General features: G+C 37.1%; 1 protein-coding gene across 1 annotated transcript in view; it reads left to right on the top strand.

Moving 5' to 3' along the window:
- PGM2L1 (phosphoglucomutase 2 like 1) overlaps positions 1–20168 on the top strand; it is a 44856-nt gene that overhangs the window by 21524 nt on the left and 3164 nt on the right. Inside the window, exons 3-12 of the mRNA XM_039228791.1 lie at positions 2116–2222; positions 2955–3039; positions 3362–3445; positions 11155–11348; positions 12165–12354; positions 12856–12953; positions 13911–14091; positions 16556–16649; positions 17164–17293; positions 17528–17717. Of these exons, the coding sequence (XP_039084722.1) occupies positions 2116–2222; positions 2955–3039; positions 3362–3445; positions 11155–11348; positions 12165–12354; positions 12856–12953; positions 13911–14091; positions 16556–16649; positions 17164–17293; positions 17528–17717 (1353 nt within the window). The remainder of the gene's footprint in view (positions 1–2115; positions 2223–2954; positions 3040–3361; positions 3446–11154; positions 11349–12164; positions 12355–12855; positions 12954–13910; positions 14092–16555; positions 16650–17163; positions 17294–17527; positions 17718–20168) is intronic.

Below are 20168 nucleotides of genomic sequence, written 5' to 3'. Positions count from 1 at the left end.
AGTTACAGTTCCCATCAGGAGATTTGCTAGCGGGGTATTTTGCCTGAGTTAAGAGATAAGCTGGGAAGAAGAAATTAATCAATTAGGAAATTAGAGACTAAGGTCAAAATGAACGTAATTGAAATCCTCTTTGAGGAGCAGGTTGAAAAGAATAATTACACTTGAAAGATCCATGAAAAAAGGGTCCCAAGGTCACTGGGGCCTCATGTGGTCTGCCACACAATTACTTAGCAGTGCCTGCCATCCAGTACTTCAATAAATTAGTATAACTTAGTTTTAGTTGACTGAATCGCCTTGGGCAGATCATTAAGTGGAGCTTCAATCTCATTCTGTCTCCTCTTTTTTTTTAAGAGATATTGAAAAATAGACAAAAGTAGAAAAGGTATCTGCATTCTTTCTTTCTGAGGTCTTAAGGATTAAATGTGGCAACTCTTTTTTTTTTTTTTTTACTTTTAAAAATGATTTTATTATCATTTTTTTAGAGCAAGTTAAGATTCACAGCACAATTGAGGATAAGACACAGAACTGTTCCATATCCCCTGCCACCACACATACATAGCTTTCCCTGTTTATTGGTAAATTTTCATATGTTTATTTACCATATATGTATCTTCTTTAGTGAACTATCTATTAAGGTCTTTGGCTCAGTTTTCAACTGGGTTGTTTGTTTTCTTATTGCTGAGTTTTAAAAGCTCTTTGCATATTTTAGGAAACAGTCCTTATTAAATGTCTTTTGAAAATATTTTCTCCCAGACTATGGCTTGTCATCTCATTTTCTTGACATCATCATTCAATGAGCACCAGTTTTAATTTTAATAATGTCCAGGTTATTGATTCTTTCTTTCCTGGATCATGGCTTTGGTGCTGTATCTAAAAAGTCATCACCATACCCAATGTCATTTAGATTTTTCTCCTATATTATCTTCTAGGAATTTTATAGTTCCGCATTTTACATTTAATTCTGTGGCATATTTTGAGCTATTTTTTTGTGATAGGTGTAAAATCTGTTTCTAGATTCAAGTTTTTGCATATGGATGTTCAGTTGTCACAGTACCAACTGGTGACAAGACTGTCTTTGCTCTTTTGTAATACTGTTTCTCCTTTATCACAGATTTCTCCAATATCACAGATACTGACTCTTTGTGGATCTACTCCTGTCCTCTCTATTGTGTTTCGTTGACATGGTGGTCTATTCTTTCACTAATACCAGANGGGTACATGTGCTCCTATGCCTCAGCATTTCTGTATCCCTTGGGTAAATTCCTAGCAGTGCTATTGCTGGGTCATAGGGGAGTTCTATTGTTAGTTTCCTGAGGAACCTCCACACTGTTTTCCAGAGGGGCTGTACCAGTTTACATTCTAAATGTGGCAACTTTTTTGATAATGGTTTTAAAAGACTATAAAATAAGGAAGTGTTATTTCTGGAGATGAAAGCATTTATTGATGCTATCAAATCATAAGATAGTTAAATGGGTTTAGTTTATCGTTGTGATATTTTCAGTATTCAGTCTTCATTTCTTTTTTTTGTCGCCAGTGACTGCAGATTTTCCTAGTTCATGAGATTTTCTTTCTGTGAGATTTTAAAACTAAGGAATTACAAATGGGATCAGCCATCTTAAGAAATGTTGATTTTGCTGATTTAAAATATTTATGTCATAAATAGGTCAAATATTTTGGTTGGCTTCAGTCTTGTGATTTAGCAAGGCCAAATATGGTCAAAATTCTATTCTCTAGAGCTTTAAGGCAAGAAACAATTTCTTTTGGGTCCTCTGACAGGTTTTGTTTTGTTTTGTTTTGTTTTTGTTTTTTTAGCATACTGACTCTTGTCCCCTCGTTTTCCCCTAATGTTTTATGTATCATATTGTATTTAATAGTTACTTAATTGATATTTCTGTGGTATTAAACATGTCTGAAATTCCAGGAAATAAGCATTTGTCATCTCACATTTGAGGATTGAACTGTGTTTTTCCTAAATCAGTAAAAATGAGCATGACAGCGGAAACCAGTTCCCTATGAGCCAATAAGCTGCACATGACACATAAAAATAATAGATTTTAAGTTGTGGCAAATGCAGGTATTAGTCAGGAACTAATCTTTTGTGTTTGTCTGCTTCAGGGAATGTACAAATACCTTGAGAGATGTTTCTCAGACTTCAAGCAGAGAGGCTTTGTCGTTGGGTATGACACCCGGGGTCAAGTTACTAGCAGCTGCAGCAGCCAGAGGTACAGTGTTAATTGTTTCAGAGATTAAGTTGGATTGGAATAGCCTTAAAAAAAGAAAATTAACAGTAGGATTTCTGAAACAGGAAACTGTCAAATAGAAATGTGATCACATGCTCATGTTTACTTTTAGAGCTGAAATAGAAGCATTTTAAAAAGAACCCTTAGGTTTCATAGGCAGGGTTAAATTGTTTAAATATTTAGAATTAGTATTTAGAATGGTATCATAGCTATGTTATGATTTTAATGCTTTGGTAAAAGCACGGGGTAGGAGTGATTAAATAACTTGTATTCTCTCATTATAGTCCCATTTAATTAGTTTTAGGGTATTTTCACACATAGATAGTCATGAGATAGTGATACTTTTTTTCAGGGGTTAATAATGCAATTGTGTTATCAGAATCTCTTATTTCACTTTCCTCCATTCTTTTTGCCTTTCACAAGGTTTATTTCTTAGTAAAGGAGCCATCAAAAGATGATTAAGGAAAAAAGAGGAAATTAAAAGATCAGTTCTGTTTCTTGTTAACCTTTTTAAAGAATGTTATTTATTTAACATTTTTAAGTTGGAGCATGAAGCTTAAATAACCACTGATTATATGAATTGGTTATATTAAGCTACTATATATTCAGAATAATTACAATCTGAAACATTTATTTTGTAGAAGGTTAGATTTTAAAAATATACGGTAAGCTAAGGACTAAGTGAAATCTCCCTCTATTTTTTTTTTTTTTTAGACTTGCAAAACTCACTGCTGCAGTCTTACTGGCCAAGGATGTTCCTGTGTACCTTTTTTCAAGATATGTTCCTACGCCTTTTGTAGTAAGTGTGTTATATTATTGATTGTACAGTTTATTGCTCTTAAAAGGATTTCTTAAATCAACCAGGATTCAAATCTTTGTCATGCTTATAGTTCTATATTAAGTGACATGAAAGACCAAAGGAAGGAAAACAGATTTTGCTCTGAGTTTATTTTTATTCAACAAGCATGTGTTGAACCACCAAAGAATTTGATCTATAGCCAGATAACAAGTTTTACCCTATTTATGTCTTAATGTCTTCTCCTGTTACTAAAGTTATTCCTATGTCAAATGCGTAAGTAGGTAGAAAGCAAAATGCAATTATGGTGCTACTGTTTTTTCAGCCATATGCGGTCCAGGAGCTCAAAGCAGTTGCAGGTGTGATGATTACTGCTTCTCACAACCGCAAAGAAGACAATGGGTACAAGGTAAACCTTGGACTCTTGATCTTTGCTTACTTCATAGTTATTATTTTATTTAAATAATATGTGCTGAGTATATTTTCATCACTGAGGAGCAGGGTTAGATGTTGGGGAGAGGAAGACAAAAACATGAAGGCCACCCCTCAAAGGATGTTTCCCTAATGACCCTTATTACTTCTCAACATGTACTCCTACAAAAATCTCTTCACTGGTCTTTTTGCTTCTAGTATCTTACTGCCCTTGATTTCCCCACCCTATCCCAAATCCACCCTGTCTACCATTTTAGAAACAAAGTCATACTGAGAACTTAAAGAATGAATAGGAGTTTGCAGGAGGAAAGCCAGAGAAACAGTACCTTTATCTCTTTTTCTTTTCCCTCCAGCCTTCTACTGAAACTCCCCACTGGCCATAGGATCCATTTGATGTGTCAGCTTCCATGGCAGAAAGCAGGCAGAGGGGGGTGAAGAGCAGCAAAGAGAGAGTACAGCACAGTATTGAGCCAGTGTTTGGGGCTCCTGGGTGATGAGTGCATGAACTTATATTTGTTATTCTTCTAGTATGGGAGGTCTTCAGGTATACTGAACTCTGTTTTATTAGGGAAAAGAAGATTTAGTACTAATCTATGATTTTGGCCCTGGCCAGCTAAATGGGTTGTATTACCATGCACAGAGGCAGAGAAGAAGCATGATTAATTCAGTTTGGGACATATTAAGTTTGAGGTATTTGTGGGCCAACCAGGTAGCAATATCTTGTTGGTGACTGGATGTATAGATCTGCCCTGGGGAGAAATCTAAGGCTAAAGCTACAGGTTTGGGGGTTTTCATACATATTAGAACATATAAGAATATTTGGAAGTCTTGGGGCGCCTGGGTGGCTTAGTCGGTTAAGCGTCCGACTTTCACTTAGGTCATGATCTCGCGGTTCGTGGGTTCGAGCCCCGCGTCGGGCTCTGTGCTGACTGCCAGCTCAGAGCCTGGAGCCTGTTTCGGAGTCTGTGACTCCCTCTGACCCTCCCTGCTCACGCTGTCTCTCTCTCTCTCTCTTTCCTAGAAATAAATAAAAATATTAAAAAAAAATATTTGGAAGTCTTTTAGTTGGATGGGTGGCCTTGAGACAGTATGTAGTAAAAAATAGGATCCCTGGGGAACATCAACTTTAAGGAAGGCAGAAAGAATAAGTGCTGGAGATAGAGGATAGACCAGGGGAGATTAGTGCCATAAAAACCAAAGGGATAAGAAGAGAGTTGCAAGGAAGGAAAAGTCAACTGTCAAAGAGAGCTGAGAATCCAGATCTCTCCTCTGAGCATCAGATCAGACTCCTAAATCCAGCTGTCTACTTGCTATCCATTGGGATGTCTAATAAACATTTCAGAATTAGTGTCTCTCTGATAGAGGTCTTAATGCCCCCACAACCTGTCATACATACACATACCCAAATATGTTCCTCCCTGAATCTTCCCCATCTCTGTGAATTGATATTACCAGCCACCCAAAGACCAAAAATTATTCTTTTTTAAAAAATTTTTATTTATTTTGTGTGAGAAAGAGAGAGTGTATGCACATGTGCTCATGAGTGGGAGAGGGACAGAGAGAGAAGGAGAGAAAGAATCTCAACCAGACTCCACACCTAGTATGGAGCTGATCCCACCCCCCTACCCAGGTGCCCAACCACCCAAGCGCCCCCCAAAATTATTCTTACTCCTTTTTCTTCACTCCTAAAATTTAACCCACTAACATATTCACAAATTCCACATTTAAAATGTATGTTGAGGGTCTCCTGGGTGGCTCAGTCAGTTGGTTGAACATCCAACTCTTGGTTTCAACGGAGGACATGATCTCACAGTCAGGGGATCTGCTCCAAGCTGGGCATGGAGCCTATCTTGGATTCTCTCTCTTCCCAGCTCTCTGTCCCTTCCCCACTCTCTCTAAATAAAAAATAAATAAATAAATAAACTTTAAAAATAATAATAAAATAGAATAAAATGTATGTTGAATGTATTTGCCCTGTTCACTTCTTCTACCCCCACCATCCTAAAGCATTGTTATCTTCTGTCAGAGCTCCAGCATCCTAGCTGGTCTCGTTCTGGTCCCATTGTTCTCTCTGAAATCCATTTTCCACCAAGCAACCATATGATTTTTTTTTTTTTAATATGAAAAGGTCATGTTACTTTCCTGCTTAAAATTCTCCAGTGGCTTCTCACTCTTCAAATAAAATCCACACTCCCTACCTTGGGGTTTCCAGGACTGACTCCTGCCCTACTTCAACTTCATTTCATTCATTCCTCTCCTGTGCTCACTACATGCTCACTCACACTACTGCTTCTTTCTGTTCCTTTGGTCCTCCACTATAGTATACCAAAGTGTTTCCCACCTCTGAGTCTTTGTCACTGTTTTTTCCTCTGCTTGGATTGCTCCTCCTTAATATTGCAGATTTGCTTATTTTCATCCTTCAGATTCCTGCCCAGATGTTATTTCCTTGAAGAGACCTTCCCAGGCCATCTTATCTGAAGTGACTTCCCTCAGTGACTTTCTTATCATCTTGTTTATTTCCTTTACAGAACTTATCACTGTCTCTGATTATCTGCTTTCTTTAGGATGGATTGTTTCTTTTTTTTTTTAATTTCTAAAATGTTTTATTTATTTCTGAGACAGAGGCAGCGTGAGCAGGGGAGGGTCAGAGAGAGATACAGAATCCGAAGCAGGCTCTAGGATTGGTTAAATAAACCAGGACTCATTTATACAGATTTTTAAAAAAAATTTATTTCTGAGAGAGAGACAGCATGAGCAGGGGAGGGTCAGAGAGAGAGAGGGAAACACAGAATCCGAAACAGGCTCCAGGCTCTGAGCTAGCTGTCAGCACAGAGCCCAACGCGGGACTCGAACCCACGAACTGTGAGATCATGACCTGAGCCGAAGTCAGACACTTAACTGACTGAGCCATGCAGGCGCCCCTAGGACGGATTGTTTCTTTATTTTTTATTTCATGGGTGGAGGGGCTTCATCTGTTATGATAGTCATTGCTGGTGAACATATTTACCACATAGTTAGAACCTCAAAGATTTTTTTCCCTTAAAATATAAGCATAATGCAAAAAGGATAAAAGTTAAATAGTGTACAAAGTTAAACAGTCAAAAGTATCTCTTCTATTCGTTTCCTCCAGTACCTCTCTTCAGAAGCAAATACTGTTTCTGGTTATGTTTCCTCCCAGAGATTGTCTATGCATGTATAATTATATATGTATTTGTCACATCCACGTATTTTTCCATAAATGGTAGAATACTACATAGAGTGTTCTACACCTGGCTTTATTTCATACAACAATATGAAACAGTCTTAGAAATCATTCACTCAGTTGATCAATTGATAGGTAGATAGGTCTGCCTCCTTCCTCTTTAAAAATCTGTATAAATGAGGGGCGCCTGGGTGGCTCAGTCAGTTAAGCGCCTGACTTCGGCTCAGGTCATGATCTCACAGTTCGTGGGTTCGAGTCCCGCATTGGGCTCTGTGCTGACAGCTAGCTCAGAGCCTGGAGCCTGTTTCGGATTCTGTGTTTCCCTCTCTCTCTGACCCTCCCCTGCTCATGCTGTCTCTCTCTCAGAAATAAATTTTTTAAAAAAAATCTGTATAAATGAGTCCTGGTTTATTTAACCAATCCTCTGTTGAGGGACGTTTCATTTGTTTCTGATCTTCTGCTACTCATAAATAGTGCTACAAAGAATGTTCTTCTACATGTCTTTGTTCATATGTGGAAGTAGATTTGCATAATCAGTATAGAATAGTGGTTAGGACTATGGGTTAGATTTAAAACCTGCCTCTTTCACTCACAAGCTTTGTGACTCCATGCAAGTTCATTTCTCTGTGTTTCCCCATCTGCAAACTAGGGGTAATAATAAAACCAATGTCATAGGGTGAGAGTGATGATTAAAGGAGATATTGCATGCAAAATGCCTAGTATAGTGTCTGGCTCCAATAAATGCTTAATGAATGTTAGCTATTGCATTTATTCCTTTTTATTTTATTTTATTTTAAAATTTTTAATGTTTATTATTTTTGAGACAGAGAGAAACACAGCATGAGTGGGGGAGGGGCGGAGAGAGAGGGAGACACAGAACCCGAAACAGGCTCCAGGATCCGAGCTGTCAGCACAGAGCCTGACACGGGGCTCGAACCCACGAACTGTGAGATCACGATCTGAGCCGAAGTTGGACACTCAACTGACTGAACCACGCAGGCACCCCACATTTATTCCTTTTTAAAAAAATTTCTTAGGAGCACATTGTCTCTCTCTCAAATAAGTAAACATTAAAAAATGTTTTTTAATTTTTTTAATGGTTTTATTTATTTCTGAGAGAGAGAGAGAGCGTGAGAATAGGGGAGGGACAGAGAGAGAGGGGAAACAGAGAACCCCAAGATGCTCTACACTGTCAGTCCAGAGCCCGATGTAGGACTTGAACCCATGAACCATGAGATCATGCCCTGAGCCCATGATTGGGCCCTCAACAGACTGAGCCACCCCGGTGCCCCAACTGCTTTTATTCTTATCATCTTATAGCTGCATTGTCCAATATTGTAGCCACTAGCCACCTATGTCTTTTGAACATTTAAAATATGACTAGTATGAACTAAGATGTACTGAAAGTGTAAAATACACACCAAATGTCAAAGACATAGTATGAAAAAAGAATGTAAAATATTTCATCAATTTTATATTGATTACATGTTGAAATGACAATATTTTGGATATACTGGGTTATATAAAGTATATTACAGTTAATTTTACCTGTTCCTTTTTATCTTTTTTAATGTGGTCACTAGAAAATTTAAAATTACATAAGTGGGCCTGAATTTGTGGCTCACTTTATATTTCTATGGCACTGTTGATCTATAGGATAAGTTTCTGGAAGTAAAATTTTTGAGTCAAAGGGATATAAAAGAAAATTTGTCATTCTCTACCCAAGACAGTTGTACCAGTTGATACTCTCAATAACAATGTATGAGGGTCTCTATCTCATACCTTCCATATTATCAAACTTTTTGGTCTTTACCAGTCAGATAGGTGAAAATGTTATGTTGAATCTGCACCTGTTTTATGAATGAGGTTGAGCATCTTTTCATTTATTTACATGATATTTGTGTTCCATTTCCTGAGAAATCTGTTAAAGGTTTTGTCCATTTTCCCCTTGGGTGATTGCTCTTCTTAGTGATTTTTGGGAACTCTTTATATGTAAAAAGTAGCTCTTAGTCATCTGCTTTGCAGGTATTTTACCCCCAAATTATCATTTGCCTTTTGACTTTATATTTTTTCATGCATGGTATTATGGTATTTTTCCATTTGGGAAAAAATATTTTGGCATTTTAATTGGTATCCTATTTCATTTGTAGATTAATATAGTAAGCTTCAATGTTTTTATTGAGTCTCTTTATTCATGAATAGGATGTATCTCTCTATTCTTTCAAGACTTCTATTATATACTTTAGTAAAATTTTAAATATATATTTTTTATTTTTAAGTTTATTTATTTTGTGTGAGAGAGAGAGAGAGAGAGAGAGCACAAGCTGGGGAGAGTCAGAGAGAAGGAGAGACAAAATCCCAAGCAGGCTCCGTGCCATCAGTGCAGAGCCCAATGCGGGTCTCAAACTCACACACCGTGAGATCATGACCTAAGCTGAGATCAAGAGTCAGACACTTAATTGATTGCACCACCCAGGCACCCCAACATTTTAAATACTTTTAATAGATATTTCATGTTTCTTTTAAAGTTTGTTCTTTGGTACATTTTGTTGCATGGATTTTTCTGTTATTATGTCAGATAGGGATACTTTCTGCTATAGATTCAGAAAACCCACAAAAATGGTTTAAGCTGATAGGAGTTTATTTTTCACATATAAAGTCCAGAGGTAGGTGGTTGCTGGCAGTGTTCTATAGCCCAGTGTTGTTGGGCCTGGCATCTCTGCAGTATTTTTGACCTTTCCCTCCAGTGTGGACATCATATAATGGTTGTACCTCTAGGCATCACATTCATATACGAAGGCAAGAAGAAATGGGTAAGGAGAAAGGCCAGGAGTTTTTTTCTCATGTTTTATAAATTTTCATGGTGAGTTTCTGAAAGCTATGGATATAGCCTATGGATAGAATCTTTTTTATGGCTTGGAATGTGGGAGCATCACTCAGAGTAGTTTTTGGTTTTTTTTTTTTTAATTTCTTTAGGAACTTAAGGAGTTTCACTGATGGGGAGCAATTTCTGTGTTAATTTAGATCTCAGCTTTGAAAGTGTTTTAATATCCAGAAGAACAGACATGCTTCCTCATCACCCTTCTAGAATAGTGGGCAGAGCTTCTATTTGGTAATTTCACTGATCACAGGGGTGGGAGGGGAGTCTCAGGTCTCAAATTTCCTACATTCCACGTGGGTGTTACAACTCAAGAACCAGATAAATGGACAGTTCCCAAACCCCAGGCAGTCACACCATCAGCTCACAGCCTTATCACTCTGGTGTTCAATTCTTTCCTTTTTCCCATTGCCTGGAATTTTCCCTTTTCTTCTTATGAACTAAGCTATACATTTTAGATAATGTTTTTCCAACTTGAGCTAACATTTTAAGGTGTTCATAGAGTGAGAATTTTCAGGTCATCTAGCCTACCATATTGTTTGGTACAGAGCTTAGTACATAGTACATATTCAAATGTATTCTTCTTTTCATCATTCAGGATGCAAAAGAGAGTAGTCTCATCATGTATACGGTAGAAGTCAGTATAGATATTCTCTAAGCAGAGTCCCTTCTAGCTTTGAGATTCTATGAATTATAGAAATAAATTTTCTTCCTTTTTTGTTAACTCTTCCTAATGTCTTGTTAATCAAGCCACTTAACAAACTGGCAGCTTAATGAAATGTATTTTGATTAATACTGAAAGCACATATACTGAAATGTGTATGCAGTAATTAACATTTTAATTATCTTTCCTGATCTAGACTTTATCTGGTGTGACCTAAATTCTGCTTTAATTTATAGCTGAAACAGAGAAAGACAGATACCATATGTTTTCACTCATATGTGGATCAGGAGAAACTTAACAGAAGACCATGGGGGACGGGAAGGGGGAAAAAATAGTTATGGAGAGGGAGGGAGGCAAACCATAAGAGGCTCTTAAATACTGAGAACAAACTGAGGGTTGAGGGAGCACGTGGGGGAGAGGGGAAAACGGGTGATTGGCACGGAGGAGGGTACTTGTTGGGATGAGCACTGGGTGTTATATGGAAACCAATTGACAAACTATATTTAAAAAAATTTATAGCTGATAAATAATTTCTTTATCACAGAACTACTTTATAATGCTCAAATTTTATAGTGTCAAATTTTATGGATAACCCATGATTTCTTAGGTTTATCTGTAGAATACAGTTATAGATCTAAGAGTATGATTGAATATTATGGTATATATATATTAATATGTTGTCATAATGGTGCCCTGATTATATTTTACCTGTATTGTTATTAAAATATACTTCTAAAAGAGAAAATAATACATGATCATTTTATTGAAGAGTCCCTGAGAAATCATTATCATCAACATCTTTCATATTACTTTAGTCCCATGTTGACAGTTTCTACTTAATTAATTTGGTATGCTTTTTCATAAAGCCAAAGATCTCTACTGGAGATAAAATTTTCTGGCCAACATTTCAAGTAATTATAGCTATATTTACCTATCATCTAGGTTTATTGGGAAACTGGTGCCCAGATCACATCTCCTCATGATAAAGAAATTCTGAAATGTATAGAAGAATGTGTGGAACCTTGGAATGGTTCCTGGAATGATAATTTAGTGGACACCAGCCCACTGAAGAGAGATCCTCTGCAGGACATTTGCAGAAGATACATGGAAGATCTTAAAAAGATCTGTTTTCACAGGTATGGCGGGGGGGGGGGTGTAGGCTAGTATTAGCATATAATAAGTTTAACAAGGAAAGAAATAGGGATAAAAATGTGTTGGCTCTTCATTATATTAAAAGTATAGCTAAATAGCACTATTCATCATAGTTAAAAGGTGAAAATAACCCACATATCCACCAGCTGACGAATGGATAAATAAACTGTGGTTTATCCATACAAGAAAATATCATTCAGCTGTAAAAAGAAATACTGATGCATACTGCAACATGGATAAACTTTGAAAACATGCGAAGTGAAAGAAGCCAGTCACAAAGGACCACATATATGATTCCATTTAAATGAAATGTCCAGAGAAGGCAAATATATAGGGACAGAAACAGACAGATAGTATAGTAGTGATTGCCTATGGCTGGGAGGAACAGGAGCGTTAGGCGGTGGTGGCTCTTTTTGGGGTAATGAGAATGTTCTAAAATTGACTATGGTAATGTTTGAATAACTGTGAATATATTAAAAGCCATTAAATTGTACATTTTAATCAAGAATTGTACAGTATATTAATTACTTCCTAATAAAGCCATTAAAAAATTATAGCTAAATTTATGTATTCTCTATATGAGATCAGGAAATTTCCTCTAAAATTTGATTTTGCAGTATTTCTCTGTCTCCTTAACTATTCCGTAAATAGCTAACACTATTGCTAGAAAGTGTCCTGGCTTGCTGAGTTTATTTTCTTTATCCTAAAGAATAGATTTTAGCTTTTTATCTAACTTTTTAAAATTATACCACAAGTACCAAGTTGTGTGATACTGATTGAATCATTCTTTTCCTTTACAGGGAATTAAACTCAAAGACCACCTTGAAATTTGTACATACATCTTTTCATGGGGTCGGACATGACTATGTGCAGCTGGCTTTTCAAGTGTTTGGTTTTAAGCCTCCTATTCCAGTACCAGAACAAAAAGATCCTGATCCAGATTTTTCTACTGTTAAATGCCCAAATCCTGAAGAAGGAGAATCCGTGCTGGTATTTTTTTTCTTTATTTAAATTATCATGAATGTGTTAAATGTTATCAGATAGACAGAACTCATTTGACAATTCAATGATTACTTACAAAGGTAGATACCATCTTAGTTTACATAATTTAAATTATATTGGAGCCATATATTCTGTTTTATTTGAAATCTCTATGATGGATATTTCTTCTTCTAGACTTTTTTTTTTTTTTTAGTTTAGTTTATTTTGAGAGAGAGAGGCACAGAGTGAGAATCTCAAGCAGCCTCCACACCATCTGCACCGAGCCTGATGTGATGCTCGGTCCCACGAACCATGAGGCCATGCCTGATCCGGGATCAAGAGTCAGACACTTAACTGACTGAGCCACCCTTGAGCCCCTAGGCTTATTTTAAGTTTAGCCAAACTTATATTCCTTCTAAAATTTATATCAACTAACATCATCCCTCCATTTAGGAATTAAATGAATTTAACATCTTCAATACAATCCAGTGATTTGGCTCCCTGTTTCAGGAACTTTCTTTGAGACTGGCAGAGAGAGAAAATGCCCGTGTAGTGCTAGCCACAGATCCTGATGCAGACCGACTGGCAGTGGCAGAGCTTCAGGAGAAGTAAGTAAAGCCTGTTATTTAATTAAAAGCTTAAAACTTTGAAAAATAGTTTTGATTTTAAGTCTTACAGCCTCATTGGAAATAATAAAAACAAGAAAATAAATCTCCCAGAAGCCCACTATCCAAAGATAACCCTTAGGTTGATATTTTGACATCTCCTTTCTATATTGTTTCTACTCAGATATTTGAGATATACTACAAATTATTTCTATAAAATTGTTATTATACTGTATATATTTTTATGTCTTCATTGTTTTCCACTTAATATTGAACTGTGAGCACTTTTTTCAGTCCTTAAATATTGCTTAAAATACTCTTTTTTAAGATTTTTGAATGTTTATTTTTGAGAGAGAGAGAGAGATATACACACACACACACACACAGAGTGCAAGTGGGGGAGAGGCAGAGAGAGAAGGAGACACAGAATCTGAAGCAGCTCCAGGTTCTGAGCTGTCAGCACAGAACCCCATGTGGGACTTGAACCCACGAACCATGAGATCATGACCTGAGCTGAAGTCAGACGCTTAACCAACTGAGCCACCCAGGAACCGCTTAAAATGTTAATTCTTAAAATGGATTAATATCCCAGCAGATTGCTTTATCAATATAATACTTTTCTGATCTTGGTCTTTTGGGTTGCTGTGGATTTTTGTTATTATAATGTTGTGACAAATGTTCTTACACAGACAGGACATCATATTCTAAATTTTTCTCTCATTAAGTAAGAAAATAAAAGTGACAGTGTAATACTTTTTCAGCAGACATTGCTACCGTTTTTACCCTAAGTTCACCTCTGGTGAGGTAGAAATAGTACTAAATGTTTTCTCAAAAATCTCATATAATAGTTCTTGAATTTTCCTATGTGAAGGATAGTAATTTGTATGTCTTAGGGTCAAGAAATTTTAATGAGAAGTTATAAAAATCTTGAACTGAACTGAATTTTCATTCTCTCTCCAGTGGTCATTGGAAAGTATTCACAGGAAATGAATTGGCAGCTTTGTTTGGGTGGTGGATGTTTGATTGCTGGAAGAAAAATAAATCAAGAAATGCTGATGTGAAGAACGTTTATATGTTAGCTACCACAGTCTCTTCCAAAATTTTGAAGGCAATTGCACTTGAAGAAGGATTTCATTTTGAAGTAAGAACAGATAATATCTGTGTGCTACTTTTCTAAATCGATTTCTTTTTTTAATTAAATGAGATATTACTTAAACCCATTAATCTGACAATAATTTTTTCAAGTTTATTTATTTTGCAATAGAGAACATGAGGTGGGGGAGGACCAGAGAGAAACAAGGAGAGAGAGAATCTGAAACAGTCTCTGAGCTGTCAGCACAGAGGCTGATGTAGAGCTCGAACTCAAAAACCATGAGATCATGACCTGAACTGAAATCGAGAGTTGGATTTAACTGACTGAGCCACTCAGGCACCCCTCTAAATCAATTTCTATACATTAAATCCATCTCCCCACCAAAACCGACTTTCATTGATTTGATTTATAACCCCCCCTTTTTTCTAATTCTGTTAAAATGTGCTTATCTTTTGACAATTTACACACCTTGAACCAAGTTCATCCAGTATGTGAATTTCTGGAACTAAGATAAGAAGTTCTTTAAAAATTGCATTAATGCTTATTATTCCATACAGCAATACCTGGTTTTCATAATAAGAAAATCTGGCTCCTAGTAACCTCATCAGTAATATAAACTCCATTCCAAAAAATTGTAGGTATCATCAACCACTGTTTAGGCTCTTCAAGTTCAGTCTTAAGAAACTTAAGAAACTACCTTAAGTCATTTTCTAAATTATAAATGAAGACTCAATGGTTCTATATCCAAAAAAACAAATAATGACTGTCAACACAGATCTTTAACCTCTGTGAGCCTCAGGCAGTTAAGCTGACAGTTTTTAGAGCTTCTGAGACTCATGCCAATTAAATTGCTTTTCCTCTGCCATCTTAGCCAAAATGTCAGTGTAAATGTCATCTCTTGGCTTTTTTTTTTTTTTTAAACACAGCCAAGCTACAGATCGTAACACTAATTGGCTGAATAAAAGAAAATTATACCTGTTTTAATGAAATGGAACTTTCAGTCTCAGGCTTTTAAAGAAATTTAAACAGCAAGAGCAAAAATTGAAAACTTATTCAAGCCTGAGATTCTGAATTACATTAATGTTAACATTTTCCTCATTAATATCTATGCCAAGAACAACATATAATGAGCACACAAGAGAAAAAAGAACCTGAATCTGAAGACCAGTATTATAAATTTGCTTTCTTGTGTTTGTTATTGTATGTGAGGAGGCAGTAGAAGTTTTTGGCTTTTATTTTTTCCCCCTGAGGAAGTAGAGAGGTGAATTGGGAATCATAAGTTAGTAATGGTCAGCTCTAGAATCAGTGTCTATCACATGCTCTTTCTATTGACTCTAAAACAGTTCATGTTTGGGGTGCCTGGGTGGCTCAGTCGGTTGGGCATCTGACTTTGGCTCAGGTCATGATCTCATGGTTTGTGGGTTTAAGCCCTGCGTTGGGCTCTGTGCTGACAGCTAGCTTGGAGCCTGGAGCTTACTTCAGATTCTGTGTATCCCTGTCTCTCTTACCTGCCCCTGCTCACACTCTCTCATAAATAAATAAAACATTTAAAAAAATTAAAACAGTTCATGTCTTTTTTTTTTTTTTTAATGTTTATTTTTGAGAGAGAGAGAGACAGTGCAAGCAGAGGAGAAACAGAAAGAGGGAGGCACAGAATCTGAAGCAGGCTCCAGGCTCTGAGCTGTCAGCACAGAGCCCAATGCAGGGCTCAAACTCACCAACCGTGAATTCATGATCTGAGCCGAAGTTGGATGCTTAACCCACTGAGCCACCCAAGCACCCCATGAAACAGTTCATGTCTTTAAAGTGAACAGTAGTTCATCAAATGAAAAATCCCTGAATCTAATTACCAAAGAAGGGCTTGGTAATTCTCTCGGTTTTATTTAGGTTATGGTATTATAGTAAGGAATACTTGGTTCAAGCATATCCTGTGATAATGTGGAAAGTACATCATTAAAAAGCTTTAGGGCCTTTGATTATTCAGGGGAACTAAATCACACCCTTCATAGGTGCTCTTATATTAGTACTTATAATAGAGCCTAAAAGACAGTTTCTGAGAAGCACTGTAATTGAATCCTGGCTTTGTCTCTTATATACAGTGTAATTTTGGGCAAATTTACTGAGCCTCTGTGTCAGCAACAGAGTTTTTGTGAGCATTTAAAAAGACAATGATATAAAGCACCTGTTAACAGTGCTTGATAAATAGTAGATGATCATAATATATGTGTGTATTTATGTTACTTTGTGACTCTATATATCACCACCTTTAACCATTGGATTATATTTGGTGTAAAATCACCTCTTGTGCGCTCAGTGAATAGTAGTTTATCACTCGTGGCAATGTGAATCCAAGCATTTCCTGGCTGTATGCTTACCACTTTATAAATTTGTGTGGACCAAAAACCATAACAGAAGATCACTGTGAGAGTGTTATGTGCATTTACAACAGGCTTTTCTCTACTCTATGTTTATGAGGAATCAGTTAACTTGAGTGGCCTTCTGTGCATTTCAGGAAACATTACCAGGTTTTAAGTGGATTGGATGTAGGATAAAAGACCTCCTGGAAAATGGGAAAGAAGTCCTTTTTGCATTTGAGGAATCGATTGGTATGTAGTAAATATGAAAATCTTTGAAATTTGATGAGAGTATCTTTTTAAATATAGTAACTCTATGGAGAGGAATTTTTGTCTTCTGGTTTTGCATTTTGAGTTGTAAAAACCACAGAGAACTCGGATATATGTGGATGCATTTTTCATTGGGGGAAAAAAAACCTTCGAAGTCCCCTAAATACCGTCAGTGTCAATGGGTTTCATCAATTACTAGGCCCTTAAATTCATTGGTTCTTCTGAAGAACTTTAAAACTATTTATTTTGAAAGAGACAGACAGCGTGAGTGGAGGACAGTGAGAGAGAGGGAGACCAAGAATCCCAAGCGGGCTCCACACATTCAGCACAGAGCCTGATGTGGGGCTCAAACCCATGAAACCATCAGCTCATGACCTGAGCCAAAACCAAGAGTTAGTGCTTACTTGACCAACTGAGCTACCCAGGCACCCCTAAAACTATTGAAATTATTATAGGCTTAAGCTTTCCCCTTTTTAAAAACTGTTTTAATTCTCAGGTTTTCTGTGTGGAACTTCAGTTTTGGAGAAAGATGGGGTGAGTGCAGCCGTTGTTGTTGCTGAGATGGCAGCTTACCTGGAAACCATGAACATAACGTTGAAACAGCAATTGACTAAGGTTTATGAAAAGTAAGTTGTATTATTATGAATTTCTAGTTTCAATTGCTGAATTTCTTAATTTTTTGGTCTTCCTTTTAGCTTTCTAAATTTGGTTTCAAAAATAGCCAGTCCTTTTTAAAAAGTTCTATAACTGAACGAAAGACTTCCACTTTCTACTTAATACAGTAATAGGCTTATCTTTAATATTTGCTTTCCCGAAGAGTTATCTGACATCTAATTTTAACACCCTAAATTTTTGTGCAGATATGGTTATCATATTTCAAAAACGTCCTATTTCTTGTGTTATGATCCAATTACCATCAAAAGTATATTTGAAAGGCTTCGCAATTTTGATGCTCCAAAAGAATATCCAAGATTTTGTGGGACATTTGCTATATTGCACATTCGGGACATTACCACTGGATATGACAGCAGCCAGCCTAATAAGAAATCAGTAAGTACCCATATTTTTTAAAAGTTTTTTAACAATTTGTAGTACATTGTAGTATAGTGAAACGGTGAAAGTTCAAGTCTATGAGTGTCTTGAAGCAAAGATTCACTGTTTTACTTCAGAGCAGTTGTAATCCCAGAGGCTCCCTGCCTCTGATCTTGTCCTTTTCTCTCTTCAGGTAGGGAGGTGGGAAAGAGAATTAGACAAAAAGAGAAAGGGAGAATGTGTGATGATGCTAAATAATGTTGAAAATAAAGTCTAAAAGCCTGTCGTTTCAAAGTTTACCATTAACACCCTTTTATTTGTAACTTTTCTTTTCAACCTATTCCCTATATTTGTAGCCAAGTAAAACAACTTAAAGTTTCTTACGTGCATGTTTTTATTAAAAATTTCTCTATGTTTGCTCAAACTATTTCCTCACTCTGCATTCCTTCCTATTGCCGCAGATGTGCCACACCTTAGCCATTATTTAACTTCAGGCAAAAGTCTCCTCCACATAACCTCCAGGTCCCATAATTAAATATCTTCCCTCTGAGGTTCCATTATATATGGTGCCTTCCTCTTGTCACTTACCCTCTATTTTATGTTATCATTGGGTTGTACGTGGCAGATCCCTTTCCGATATACCTACCTCTCTGCTTTTCAAGGCTCTTGGTGGGTGCTCAACAAACATTTAATGCTATAGATTGCTGGTCATATATATTTGGTTATTGTTATGATTGTTAGCCTAACTTTCCATTTATAATGTTCTGATGTTGTCTCAAGATGCTAGGGGCATAATATATTTTGGGAAGTCTGCAGCTTCTTAAAATATAGCTCATATTCCTTTTATGTGTGTATATTCATCTGGTCAGCAAATGTTGGTTCCCAGTTGTTGGCATTCTGTATATATGCATAGGTGTGTGTATCTATTTTTCTGTCCTTATAAACTACTTGAAGAGAAGATCCAAATTTTTTGCTTCTTTTTATTTCACAACTGTTGCTGTGTTCAGAGTAGTTCTTGTTGTGATGCTTTTTTCCCCATTTTTCCCCCTTTAAGCTTTATGACATTCATTATTCAGTACTTTTCTATCTGTTCTCTGTGGATGCTTAACAATTTTGTAAGGCAGGTACTATAGATATGATTAATCCCCTAAGGTCACATGGTAAATGTCAAAGACTTCCTGAGGTTTTTCTTCACATTTCAGGTTGATATTCATCTGTGTATTCAGTAGGCATTTATCAGAATCCCTTGGTGCCACAGGTACAAGCACACTAGAGATAGAGCAGTGACACAGGCACTGTTTCTGCACTCGGGAGTCTAGTGGGGAAATGGAAGGGAACAGTGATTATACTTTACAACATGACAAATGCAACCAGGGGGTGCATAAGGGGACATGGACAAGCATAGGAAGGACCCTTGCTTGGATTTGGAGGGCTTATGGAAGACATTCTAGAGGCCTTTTGGAGCTGAGCAAGAGTGGGAGTTATCCAGATGTAGGAGACAGTGGGTGTTCAGGCAAATGGAGCAGCAGGTGCTGGATCTGGAGGTGAGAAGGCATGTTCTCCTTCATAAAACCACAAGGAGTTCTCTACAACTGTACTGTGGAGTTTGAGGAAGAATGGCCCGTGCAGTGCATGGGTTAGAGAGAGACAAACTCCCAGGCGGTAAGATCAGTTCATATGCTGTTTCAGTAATCAAGCTGAGAGATGATGGGAGCCTGAATCTTTTTTTTTTTTTTTTTATGTTTACTATTTTTGAGAGAGATAGAGTAGGGTAGGGACAGAGAGAGGTAGGGACAGAGGATCTGAAGCAGCTCCATGCTGACAGCAGAGAGTCTGATGCAGGGCTCAAACTCATGAACCATGAGATTGTGACCTAAGCTGAGGCTGGATACCTAACTGACTGAGCCATCCAGGTGCCCCTAAATTGAATATAGTAACTGTAGTGATGGAAAGTTGGACAAAATAGAATAGATAGTACTTGCTAACTGATGGTCTGTGAGTGAAAAAGAGGGGAAGAAGATGTCTGTTTTAGGCAACGGGTATATGGTGGTACCACTGTAGGAGGGGTTTCAAGGAGAGGACCAGGCTTAGGACACCTGATGAAAGGCAGCACTGTCAAACCCCTCTGTCACAGTACAACCCCCACAGTTCCCCCAAGATACTTTCATAGACTGATCTGTGGTCCAGGAAGAGTACTAGTGTATGTTCAGTGTCAAAAATAAAACTTTTTTCCTTTATTAACTATTATGTGTAACGTATACAATTTTTGTACGCCAGTAAATTATTTTGCCTCTAGAATGTGGGCACTCTGCTTTGGAGACTATTGATAAACTGTGAAAGTGCTTTAAAATTATAAAGCACCTTGCAAATGTAGAGGCAGTTTAGACTTTGATACAAACAGGCGTGGCCTCAGCTTCTTGCTCTGCCACTTTAGCTGATTACCTTGACCGGGTTGTTTACTCTTTTTGA

The sequence above is a fragment of the Hyaena hyaena genome, unplaced genomic scaffold (genome assembly GCF_003009895.1).
Source record: "Hyaena hyaena isolate Hyena2069 unplaced genomic scaffold, ASM300989v1 scaffold_34, whole genome shotgun sequence".
Taxonomy (NCBI): domain Eukaryota; kingdom Metazoa; phylum Chordata; class Mammalia; order Carnivora; family Hyaenidae; genus Hyaena; species Hyaena hyaena.
Note: the sequence above shows the minus strand (reverse complement) of the source record. Positions and strands in the feature narration are given on the sequence as shown.